Raw genomic sequence first — 13100 nt, 5'->3', positions numbered from 1 at the left:
ATCGATAGGCAACCCATGACAGATTTAAGTTTCACTTTCCATGGTCCTTAACACACAGGGGAGCATCTGCGTAATCCAGCCAAAACCTTGTCCTAACCAAACAATGCGACAAGATTCCAGTCACAAGCAATATTGCTGTCCATACAACACATTGCACAACACCGTGATGCAAGAGGGTCACTTATATCACAGCCATTCAGAAGTGAGAAGCACACTGCAAACCCAACGAAATGGAAAAGCTTATAATCTAATGAATAAATATGAAATTTTTTTAAAATTAATTAAATTTTAAATCAATTAAAACGACATACTGAGTGACGGACACCATCTTTGTCACACAGTTTTTAATTTATTTTCAAGATCTGAGGAAAAATATCTATTGTTGCTTTCAGTATGACTATAAATGTCACGCAATGACACTCAAACTCACATTAGACACTTTTAACATTAAATAATGCACATAATACCCGATATTATAACCATCGTAGTTTGTGGTCTACAAAAATCTAAAGAGAGTTACTGCCCTTAGGGCTATCAGGCATTATTTACAATTCAACCTAGCCATACTTCCAGCTACCAAAAAGAATGTTGCACACCAAGATCCATGTACAATCATGCAAATGGAAATATGCACAAAATATTAAATCCATTATATACAAATTGAAACATTTTCTTCAGTAGCAATACATAAAAAAAATTGTTCCCATTTTTATTTGCAGGTTTCCACCTATCTGGACTTGCTGTTTTCTTTGGGAGGCCTGACAAATCCAACGAACCCAAAGAGATCATGCGATTGAAGCGGAGGCGCAGATACTGCAGTGTGGCCCTTTTCCTCATAGTGCTCATGTTTGCTGGAGGCCTCGTTATTCAGGGTCAATGGCCTTTTCATTTCACCAAGGAGAGGTTTGCTGCTCAAGAACTCCAAACCATGAAAACCTTCTCCAACTTAACCATGATGAATCCAACCAAGTTGCGGGAGCTTGAAGAGTTCCCTTCACCATTAAATTCAAAAGAAAATGTCATCTCAGTTTTGGATGAAAGTTTGCAGCAGGGGTTGGAAAGCTCCTTGCTTTCGAACATCAGTTCGAGTGAAGCAATGAGAGTGGCAAGGATACTTAAAGAGGAGCCTTATGAGTACATCCTCAACGAGCCGAACGCATGTCTGCAGCGAGCTCCTTTCTTAGTGCTTTTGATTGAGGTTGAGCCCAAGGAAATAGACGCAAGGGATGCCATCAGGAAAACATGGGCCAATGAAGGTGTGGCTGGGGGTTTGGGTTTCATCCGTCTTTTTTTCATAGGTGTTAATAAAGACACCCAAATAGATGGCAGCAAACTGCAGCACACAATAGAGGAAGAAAGTCATCGATATCATGATATCGTTCAGCAAGATTACAGGGATACTTACAATAACCTTACTCTGAAAACGCTGATGGGGATGTACTGGATTACAAAGTACTGTCCAGAGGCCAAATACGTCATGAAGACAGACAGTGACGTGTTTGTCAACACTGAATATCTCATAGAAAAACTCCTAAAGACCAAAGGGCAACCAATGCAGAAGTATTTCACGGGTACTCACATGTCACATATGCCCCCAAACCGAAACAAAGAGAGTAAATGGTACATGCCTGAAGAAGTGTACCCTGGTAAGCGATACCCCACCTTTTGCTCTGGGACAGGGTACGTCTTCTCAGGCGATATGGCCCAAAGGATATACGTGACATCTCTGACCATACCCAGACTGCACTTAGAGGATGTTTACGTGGGTATATGTCTAGCTAAACTAAAGATAGAGCCAACGCCACCACCAAATGAAAATCTGTTCAATCACTGGCGAGTGCCCTATTCTAGCTGTAGGTACAGCAACCTGATCACCTCTCATGGGTTTCACCCCAATGAAATCATCCAGTACTGGCAGCAACTGCAGAGCAACAAGCACAATCCCTTCCTAACTACACTGAAAAAAATGTTTTGTTGAATTTACTTAAATTTATTACGTCAAGGGGTTGCACGAAATAAATGTATCTAAATCCAGATATATTTTTTAAGTCGAGTGAACTTATATTTTATAAGTTGAGTTTACTTATATTTTATAAATTGGTTGTACTTATATTTTATACATTGAGTTTATTAATCTCTTTCGATAATTTCAACTTTTTTGAGTAGAATTTACTCAAATTAATTGTGCAACCAGATTAATTTAATTGTTTAATTTCTACATAGTAAAATTAATTAGAATAGTCTCCTTCATTAATATTCAGACAAATAAAACAAACCCATCATTTTCAACTCTAACTTTATTTTTCTGATCCAAGAGATATTTTGCTCTCCCAAACAAGAGTGCCTGTAATGAAACTCAGAAGTCACCGTTTCTCAGAGACCTCAATACATGGTACACCACACACAATGACGGTAACAATCAGTGAATAGTGTTTGAGTATAAATGGGTCATTTTGAGTAAAAAACTAAAACTAACATCAAAAGCAACCATAAAACTGTGTAAATACTGTGTAAACTCTGTGTAAACTTAACATTTTTAATTATTCATGCCCCAGTGCATGATGGGAAATACAGTGAAAAAAAAAATTTATTCATTGAATTTACTAAAAAAATGTATGGTGGTTTAAGTGGTTGCAATCAATTTATTTTAGCTATATTTAAATAAACAAATTTATTATCACCAAAATATAAAATTAACTTTCAGCAAAATTTGTTCAACTTAATATTTTCAAACTGAATTTAATTAATTCACATGGCTTGGATTTAACACACGCGTAATTTGTTTAAAACCAATTAATATTTATTTATTAAAATCAAAAACTAAATTTAAATGGATTAAACTAGCACAATTGAATTAAGCTTAATTTAATTGGGGCCATAATCATTTTTTTCAGTGTACTGGGTAGAAAGTTCAATAAACAAAAGTTCAAAAAATGACAAATTTGTTCTGCTTTGGAGGTTTTATCATCAAGTTAAAAAGACCTGTGACATTTCACGTTCTTCCAAATACAACAGATTAAAGTTCTTGTTTCTGGACAACCTTACCTGGGCTTTTTTGATTATCTTTTTTTTTTCTTTTTTCTTTTTTTAATTACTGTAATCTTAATGATCTTCATAAGCCTGCCTGTTTGAATGGGAATAAAATATTCAGTTAAGAAGAAACTGATGAAACTGAGACAAACTAAATCCAGAAGAACTGTAGCAACATCTTCAAGACATTTTAAGAAACCTGCCTTCAAAGCTACAGTACTGTGAGAAGTTTTAGGTTGTGTAAATATGTTGTAGAAAAGGATGCTTTCAAAAATACTGTTATAAATGGATTTTATGAATCAATTAACTTCTATTAACTAAATCAAATCAATATTTGGTTTGACCAACCCTGCATTTAAAACAGCTTTTGTCCAGGTACACTTGCACATTGTTTTTCAGGTAGTTTTGACTGCTTGTGCATTCAAAAATCTCACTTGATTATTATTAAAATTAAATGGCAAAATGAATGTTTGGAAATGTAAACTGATATTTTCTACTGACACACTACAGCAAAATATATAAATAACTGGCCAAACACCATTCTTTAGGATGAAAATACTAACGTGCCTAAGACTTTTGCACAGTAGTGTATGTATAACGTAGGTATAATTAAAGTATATTTAAATAAGTATAATTAAAGGATGCTTTCGTATGTGTTAAGGGCTAGATTGTGGCTGGAGGAAACAGCTGTGGTGTGATGAGTGGTGAATGGAAAGAAAACTTTACAGTAGATGAGAAACCGATGCTCCCTAGTGACCTTTTATAAACCGTATTTGAATAATATCTATTGGCTAAACAGAAGTCAAACAGAAGTTTACTGTGCAAAGATGCATTTACTCTCAAAATCCAAAATATTTTACATTACATGCAAGTACTCATTGCTGGACAGTGGATTACTTGCAAATTGTAGTCTGTTACTGATTACAAATTACATGAGAGAAGTTATAGTTTGTAACCTATTCTATTGGATTACACATTTGGTAATGTATTCTAACTACTTTGATTGGGTTTAGATTACTTTTGACCTAAGCTCATATCTGTTCTTTGTTATTAAGACCATGAAGTACATTAAACATTACAGTATGCCAGGGTTTCCCAAACTGGGGTTCATGTTTAAACTGCAGAGGGTTTGTTGTGAGTTGATGCTTTATTTATTAACTAGTAAAAATGACAAATTAAACTTATTACCAAAATTAAACACCTGAGAATGAATATTTGAAATATATATATATATATATATATATATATATATATATATATATATATATATATATATATGTATATATATATATATATATATATATATATATATATATATATATATATATATATATATATATATATATATATATATATATATATGTATATATATATATATATATATATATATATATATATATGAAGTCACATGTTTGTGAACACTGAATATCTCATAGAAAAACTCCTAAAGAGCATTATCTCCTAAAAACACCTGCAGAGCAACAAGCACAATCCCTGCCAAACGACTGGGTAGAAGGTTTTATCATCAAACACAGTGAAAACCTTTTGGAGGTTTAAAGCACAGATTGAAGCACAGGAGGCTTCTGGAAAACCTTAACTATGTTTTTATATTTGATTTTCAAAACTGTATTCTTTATGATTGGTCATCATTACAAATCTGAATGATTAAATTGGTATAAAACATAAGTTGTTTAAAAAATGAATTCTTATGATAAATAGGATTTTAAACATGCAGCAGAATAGGTCTTTAAAGGGATAGTTCACCCAAAAATGAAAATTATGTCATTAATTACTCAACCTCATGTCATTCCAAACCTGGAAGACCTTTGTTCATCTTCTAAACATAAATTAAGATATTTTGATGACATCTGCTTTTTGAGCCTCTATAGACAGCTAGGGTCCTACCACATTCAAGGCACAGAAAGGTACCAAGAACATTGTAAAAAAATAGTCCATGTGACATCAGAAAAAAACTTAAAGGTGTTTACTCTTGCTTTTAGAAAATTGTACGTTCATGCCTTCAGATTCGTCCATTACAGTGTTATTTTCATTAACAATTTTTGTCATAATATTCGCCAACATTTTCTTCACAGATGAAAACGAGACCATAACAAACCAACTTGAGATGAGTGGAAAATTACATACAAAATCTTTATTGGCCAAATAACGTTTGGCACCATCTTACGCATGCGTAAACATACTATACTTGGGTGCTGCATGCTATTTCACTCAGATTTCATGATCTAAAGAAACGCTATCAAAATACAGAATGACCCGAACCGCGTACGCATACTGCTCCGGGGTGGACCATAGATCCTTGTTCGCAAAAGTAATAGGCTCCACAAAGTTTTTCCTGATTTCTTGCACTTGAGTGGGGGAGAGTGAGTCAAGTGGGGAAACTCCAGCACAACACTGTTCTCATAGTCCATGTTGCTCAAGCATTTAAGTGACGTATGAAAGGGAACCTGTTCTTCCTTCCTGGTATTGTAACACTTTTACAAACTGTGCTATAAAGTTTTCTCACAGGTGAAAGAAATGTGATGTATTGCAGTAATGTTGTCTCTGGTCATCTGGTGTGCATGTGCATTCAGGGGGCATGGCTTTGGACGGTGTTGCGCAGGGAGTGAGGGACATGCACTTTCAGTGCTATCAGGCTAAAGTTAGCATTTTCTGACATCTCCTACTGCACCTTTCAAGTGAGTATATTCAGTAGGGAGAACTTGTATTAGTACATGCATCCGTGCATTCGGTTTTAAAGGGATAGCAGCCTAATTTAGTGCTATTTTCAGAGTCATTGATGTTAATCATGCAACAAAAAAAAATCACTCACTACTCAAAAACTGAATCACTTTATTAGCCCTAAAGATTAATCTGTATTTATTTATAGAAATGCTGTCTTTGGATGAGACGTTAAACTGAGGTCCTAACTCTCTGTGGTAAAATGGTAAAAATCACAAGGATGTCTTTCGAAAATAGCAGAGGTGTGACCTCGGCATCCTGGCCAAATTTGCCCATATCGGCTGACTGGCTTCATCACTTGGTCTCCTCTCCACCAATAAGCTGTTGTGTGGTGGTAGTTCTGGGGCACTATGGCTGCCATCCCATCATCCAGGAGGATGCTGCACACTGTTGGTGGGTGAGGAGATCCCTTTCACAATGTAAAGCGATTTGAGTGCCTAGAAATGTGCTCTTTAAAATATTATGAATTATAATAAATGTCTGCTTGAAAGATTTAAGAATATGGTAAACAAGTTATATAATCTAATAAAGCCTATATAATCATTGGTATTTAATTGAAAAGAAAACCATGTTCTTGTTCTTTATGAGAAGTGATTTACATAAAGGCATGTTGTGTATCACTGCAGTTTACATTTACATTTAATTATTTAGGAGACGCTTTTATCCAAAGCGACTTACAAATGAGAACAACAGAAGCAATCAGATCAGCAAGAGAACAACAGTATACAAGGGCCATGACAAGTCTCAGTTAGTCTAGTACAGAACAAATAGCCAGGTTTTTTTTTTAATGAAAGACAAGAAAAGAAAGAAAAGTGCTAGTATTAGTTGTTTAAGAGCTGGCGAAAAAGATAGGTCTTTAGATGTTTCTTGAAAATGAGTAAGATTGGGAGGTCATTCCACCAGCTGGGCAAAGTCCAGGAAAAGATCCGTGAGAGTGATTTTGAACTTCTTTGGGATGGCACCACAAGGCGTCATTCACTTGCAAAGTGCAAACTTCTGGAGGGCACATAAGATTGAACTAGTGAGTTTAGGTATGTTGGTGCCGTGCCAGTGGTCGTCTTGTAGGCAAGCATCAGTGTCTTGAATTTGATGCGAGCGGCAACTGGTAGCCAGTGTAACCTGATGAGGAGAGGAGTTAACGTGAGCTTTTTTGGCTCATTGAAGACAACCCTCGCTGCTGCATTCTGGATCAGTTGCAGAGGCTTGACAGTACATGCAGGAAGTCCCGCCAGGAGAGCATTACAATAGTCCAGTCTGGAGAGAACAAGAGCTTGGACAAGAAGTTGGTTGGCATGCTCTGACAAGAAGGGTCTAATCTTCTTTATGTTGTATCTATCGTAAAACGTATCATTAAAAGTTGACTAATATTAAACGATATGCAGCTTCATCTTACCTCGCTCTCTTAACATTAAACTGATGTTTCACACTCTGCTTCTGTAAACATTAAACCTACTACTACTACTACTGTGATTTGATTGGCCATCTCAGTCATTTTGACATTGAAGAGCACTGTTCGACTGCCTAGTATTTTCAAGGGTGGTGGGCATCTGTAGACTAGCAAAAGGTAAGTCTTTAAAGTATGCAGTTTTCCCTATTATATCCCTATTATCCCTCTGTGTTCCACATTGGGCACACGTACCGTAGGTTACCCACCCCAGCATCATCTTTTCTAGATTTTGGCCAAATGTATGCTAATAAACAAAACAAAAATCTATGAACACTTGAAAAGACATTAAAGTATTTTAACATATATTTAAAAATGTTTGCTGCATTGTTAAAACATGCTACTTGTATAAGATTGCGCTTAGTGAAAAAGAAAACGTTACGGATGTAACTTTGGTTCCCTGAATAGGGAACGAGATACTGTGACAGTTGTTGCTATGGGAACACCTTCGGTGCGAATGTCTGAAGCCCTCATACCATCACGCCAATTGGTATGCTCATATCAGTGTGGTGTGCACCGTTTCATCTGATTTTACATGAAGGAAGTGCTATCGAAGGTACAGAACGGCCAGCATTGCAGCATCTTGTTCCCTATTCAGGGTTTAATAGGTTCACTTCAATGATGCGACAGCAGTCACTATGGGAACGCTATACCATGACGCCTGATGTACCTCGGATAGCTGGAAGACCAGGGAAAGCGTTTGCTCAAGCGAAAAGACCCAGGAGCAAGGTCCCAAAACCATTCAAGCTGGCTGTTATCAAGCCTCTTATTAAGAAACCAAAACTAGATCCTAGTGTACTTGCAAATTATAGGCCTATTTCAAATCTTCCATTTATGTCTAAAATTTAAAAAAAAAAAATTAAAAAGTTGTGTCTGCTCAATTGAGCACCTTCCTGCATAAAAACGATCTGTATGAAGAATTTCAGTCAGGTTTTAGGCCCCACCATAGCACAGAACCTGCACTTGTTAAAATTACAAATGACCTGCTTCTTGCGTCAGATCAAGGCTGCATCTCATTTCTAGTCTTACCTGATCTTAGTGCTGCGTTCGACACCATAGATCATGACATACTCATAGATCGATTACAAAACTATACAGGTATTCAAGGCCAGGCTCTAAGATGGTTTAGATCCTACCTGTCCGATCGCTACCATTTTGTTTACTTAAATGGGGAGTCATCTCATTTATCATCAGTAAAATATGGAGTGCCACAAGGATCCGTCCTAGGTCCCCTTCTATTTTCAATATACATGTTGCCCCTTGGTAATATTATTAGAAAATACGGAATTAGCTTCCACTGTTATGCTGATGATACTCAGCTATATATCTCTACGAGACCAGATGAAACTTCCCAATTATCTAAGCTAACAGAGTGTGTTAAAAATGTAAAAGATTGGATGACAAATAATTTTCTCCAATTAAATTCGGATAAGACAGAGATACTAATTATTGGACCAAAAAACACTACACAGAATCTTGTAGATTACAATCTGCAACTAGACGGATGTACTGTTACTTTCTCTACAGTCAGAAATCTGGGTGTCATTAGACAGCAATTTGTCTTTTGAAAATCATATTTCCAATGTTACAAAAACTGCATTCTTCCATCTTAGAAACATTGCCAAGCTATGAAACATGTTATCTGTTTCTGGTGCAGAAAAGCTAGTTCATGCATGCTTGACCTCTAGACTGGACTATTGTAATGCACTTCTAGGTGGTTGTCCTGCTTTGTCAATAAACAAGCTACAGGTAGTCCAATATGCAGCAGCTAGAGTCCTTACGAGGTCAAGAAAATATGATCATATTACCCCAATTTTACAGTCTCTGCACTGGCTACCTATTAAGTTCCGTATCAGTTACAAATTATCATTACTTACCTTTAAGGCCCTAAATGGTTTAGCTCCTGCGTAACTAACTAGCCTTCTACCACGTTACAACCCATCACGCACCATAAGGTCACAAAACGCTGGAATTTTGGTAGTTCCTAGGATAGCAAAGTCCACTAAAGGAGGTAGAGCTTTCTCACATTTGGCTCCCAAACTCTGGAATAGCCTTCCTGATAATGTTCGGGGTTCAGACACACTCTCTCTGTTTAAATCTAGATTAAAAACACATCTCTTTCGCCAAGCATTCGAATAATGTATCTTTTATTTGTGAGTGTAGTTGCATCAAAGGTGCATTTTTATTCATTAGCTTGGGTTAAACTAATTTTACTTTGTTGGATCAGCAGCTATGCTAATGATGTCTCTATTTTGTTTCTATGTTTCGCCACGGGATAAGCTCCAGTCTGGATCCAGAACACCTGAGAAGAGATGATGCTGACCCTCAGAGGACCTCAGATGATGCTAACCCTGAATCAACAAACAGAACTAACAATTATTGCTAAATGTGTGACTGAATCATATAATAACTTAATTAATAATATTGATAGTTCATCATCTAGCTGACTACGTCTTGTATTATTATTATTATTTTTTCTAAAATCCTGTCAAATGTGCACAAACTACTAGCTACTACTAAATATTGTAGAAACATAATTTTCTGTAAAGTTGCTTTGTAACGATTTGTTTTGTAAAAAGCGCTATACAAATAAACTTGAATTGAATTGAACCTCAAATCCTACCTGGTAACCCATCAAAGAAATCATGATCAGTTGTCTACAGAGCTCACCCAGTGTACCCAAATCACCAACACATTGTGTGCAACTGTAAAAAGCTTTCAAACTGAACTTGATAGAAGACTCAAAGCAGGAGAAACAAATGACTGACCTGCAGACAAGAGATTACTCACCTTTACCTCTTAACACTCCAGTTTCAGCTGTATCACCAGTGAACACTCCTTTACTTCCTGCTCCTGTTGTAAAAAGTGATCATCTTAATATTACATTTCCTACTTTTGGGAGACAGTCAGATGGACATGGACCCCTTGCTCTAACTAACTCGATGTCAGGATTTCTGAAGAGTTAAGAGTTACATCCTCTTACTGATACTGACATTCTGGCCACTTTGCGCACTGTCCTTTACAGTACTGCCCGGGGCTTGTGGGAAGTTGCACGATCTTCAATAACCACGTGGGAAGAATTTGAAGCTGCTTTCCTCTCTGCTTTCCTCTCAGAGGCTTATGAAGATGAGGTGGCTGAACGGGTAAGGACAAGAACACAGGGAGAAAGAGATATCATTAGAGACTTTGCATTTACGTACAGAGCTCTCTGCAAAAGGTGGAAGCCCTGCTTGATGGACAGTGAATTGGTGAAAATGATTTTTAAAAATATGAACCCCTATCTTGCAAGCCAGATTCGCAGTCGGGTGAACACAGTCGATGATCTTGTGAAATTGGGCCAACAGCTGGAAAAAGACTACGAACAACAACTGCAATATGAAAAACGTGTGAGTTCTAAGCAACCCTTATCCATGCCTCAAAGACCTATTGCCAACCACCCGGCAGAGAAGCCTTTAGTGCAATGCTGGCGATGTAAAGGCCATCACCCCCCTGGCAACTGTCCTCACTTTGTCTCTTCTCAGTGCCAGTCACCTCAGTCCACCAGCAAACACCTTTCCTCTAAGCAGACAACATTTCCAGCTTCTAAAGGTACTTGTCCACCTGGCAATCGCTCTGTGTCTGCCACCTTTCCTCAGAAGTCACCAACAACTGGTAAGAAAGCACCACCTACTGAAATTGTTCCACAACAGTTAGTGATACCACTCTGTATTGGTACCTGGAAGGGAAAAGCCATTGTTGATACTGGGGCTAGCTACACCCTTCTACATGAGAATCTCTGGAAGGAACTCACTTCACAAAAACTCAATATGTGGACCCAGGGTCCACTCTCCCTCGCCAATGGGGAAGCATAAATTCCTTTAGGTTGGGTAAAGATGCCAATCACCCTACATAAAAAAATATTCACCATATCTGCTGTCGTTCTATCAGCCAAAGATCTGGCCTATGCAGTCGTGTTAGGACTGGACTCTATCTTCTACAGTGGGCTGCAGATCAATGTGGCAGATCAAAAGTATTAATTTCAGTCCAATCCTAAAGAGTATTATCCTTTCCAGCCAACAAATGCCAGTGTACCAGTTATCAGCTCCCAACATCCAAAGGGAAAGATTGGAAATAAAAACTCCAACAGTCTTTCTCTACCATCTTCTGTTCCTCCTCCTCAACTTAACATGGTTCAACCAGCCTACCTGGATGACAAGACACTAATTGACACTGCTGTACAGCATGCCCACTTACCTCCGGAAGGCAAGCAACAGTTACTGCAGATCCTTGAGTCAAACCCTCAAGTTTGTACCCTTCGTCCGGGACGTACTGAAGTTACACAGCATCACATATATACTACCCACCAAGTACCTATAAAACAAAGACCATACTGTACAACACCTGCCAAACAAGCTGTCATTAACAGAGCAACTGGAAGAGATGTTGACTTCCGGCATCGTAGAACAATCACATTCTGGATGGGCCTCACCTGTCGTCTTGGTCCGCAAAATTTTATCATTGAATATCGCAAAGGAAAACTAAATATGGCACCTGATGCTCTGTCTCGGATTCGTACCAGCTGTAACCTGTACACCAACCAACACCAGCAGGAGAATGCTGAGCTTCAGATGTCTCCAGCCACAATCTGGGAGGGACAGCACAAAGACCCTCACATCATCAAAACACTTCAAGCACTTGCAGAAAATGATTCCCTTCTAAAAGATCTGTATGGCACTCAAAGCGCTTACATAGTCAGGGGGTATCTCCTCATCCACCTCTGGGGTGCAGCATCCACCTGGATGATGCGACAGCAGCCATAGTGTGCCAGAACGCCCACCACACACCAGCTTACTGGTGGAGAAGAGACAGAGTGATGAAGCCAATCAGCAGATATGGGGATTGTTAGGAGGCCAATGGGTGAATTCAGCCAGGATGACAAGGTCACACCTCTACTCTTTTCGAAAGACATCCTGGGATAATTCATGACCACAGAGAGTCAGGACCTCGGTTTAACGTCTCATCCGAAGGATGGTGCTTGTTGACAGTATAGTGTCCCCATCACTACACTGGGGCGCTAGGACCCACACAGACCACAGGGTGAGCACTCCCTGCTGGTCTCACTAGCACCTCTTCCAGCAGCAACCTAGTTTTCCCAGGAGGTCTCCCATCCAGGTACTGACCAGGCTCAGCCCTGCTTAGCTTCAGTGGGCAACCGGTCTTGGGCTCCAGGGTGATATGGCTGCCTATATATATATATATGCCGGCAAATATCACCCCCCCCAAAAAAAAACAATCAAGTTCATTACAGAGTGTACATTCCTAACAGCCTCATGTCGTCCATTCTACACCACTACCACGCAAATCCATGGAGCGGTCATGTAGGTATTTATAAGACCTACAATCGTATCCATGATGTTGCATTCTGGCCTGGAATGTGGACTGACATAATGTTAAAAAAATGTCAAATGCCAGACTCTTAAGGGGAGAAAATCAGAAACCTGTGAGCAAACTACAAGTCACCACCACCCATCCCAATGAGATGCTTTGAGTGGACATTATGGGCCCAATGCCACGCAGCACACAGCAAAATGAGTACCTCTTAGTCATAGTAGACTATTACACCCGGTGGGTGTAATAGTCTGCAAAGTCTGCAAAGTCCCATGGACAAGTTGTTACATGGCAAGAATATAACTCCAGACTGTCTATCTTACGATACAGTACACCATCTAATTGAGCTTCAGACCAAGGCCATGGAATGCTGCAAAAAAGCACAAAAGAGACAGCTTCGGAATTATAATTAAAAAAGACAAGATGTCACATACAAGGAAAAGCATCGTGTGTGGATGAGGACTTTTCTCCAGTTTAGTGCACAACATAACTTCACTGCAAAATTGGCTCAGAAATGGAC

General features: G+C 38.5%; 2 protein-coding genes and 1 long non-coding RNA gene across 13 annotated transcripts in view; 2 read left to right on the top strand and 1 right to left on the bottom strand.

The window, feature by feature from the left end:
• LOC127950968 (parafibromin) overlaps nt 1–13100 on the bottom strand; it is a 150304-nt gene that overhangs the window by 86870 nt on the left and 50334 nt on the right. The window lies entirely within an intron of this gene.
• The window catches only part of LOC127950970 (beta-1,3-galactosyltransferase 2), a 115843-nt gene that overhangs the window by 72726 nt on the left and 30017 nt on the right, over nt 1–13100 (top strand). For 3 of the 8 annotated variants that reach the window (XM_052548453.1, XM_052548458.1, XM_052548452.1), the window contains one exon: nt 720–3044. The exons of 3 other annotated variants lie outside the window; for them this stretch is intronic. In XM_052548453.1, the coding sequence (XP_052404413.1) occupies nt 720–1978 (1259 nt within the window). In that variant the 3' untranslated portion in view covers nt 1979–3044. Of the gene's footprint in view, nt 1–719; nt 3045–13100 lie in introns of those variants that run through there. 2 more of the 8 variants (XM_052548457.1, XM_052548459.1) reach the window with 2 other exon arrangements.
• Nucleotides 4909–10692, top strand: LOC127950978 (uncharacterized). Of its 2 annotated transcripts, none has more exons than XR_008152563.1 (3): nt 4909–5726; nt 5918–6166; nt 9494–10692. It is a non-coding gene; the product is annotated as an uncharacterized LOC127950978 (long non-coding RNA). The 2 variants fall into 2 exon arrangements; XR_008152564.1 differs by having other exon boundaries at nt 4910–5726; nt 5918–6162.

The sequence above is a fragment of the Carassius gibelio genome, chromosome B2, assembly GCF_023724105.1.
Source record: "Carassius gibelio isolate Cgi1373 ecotype wild population from Czech Republic chromosome B2, carGib1.2-hapl.c, whole genome shotgun sequence".
NCBI classification, from domain to species: Eukaryota; Metazoa; Chordata; class Actinopteri; order Cypriniformes; family Cyprinidae; genus Carassius; species Carassius gibelio.
This window is presented reverse-complemented; position numbering and strand designations above follow the sequence as displayed.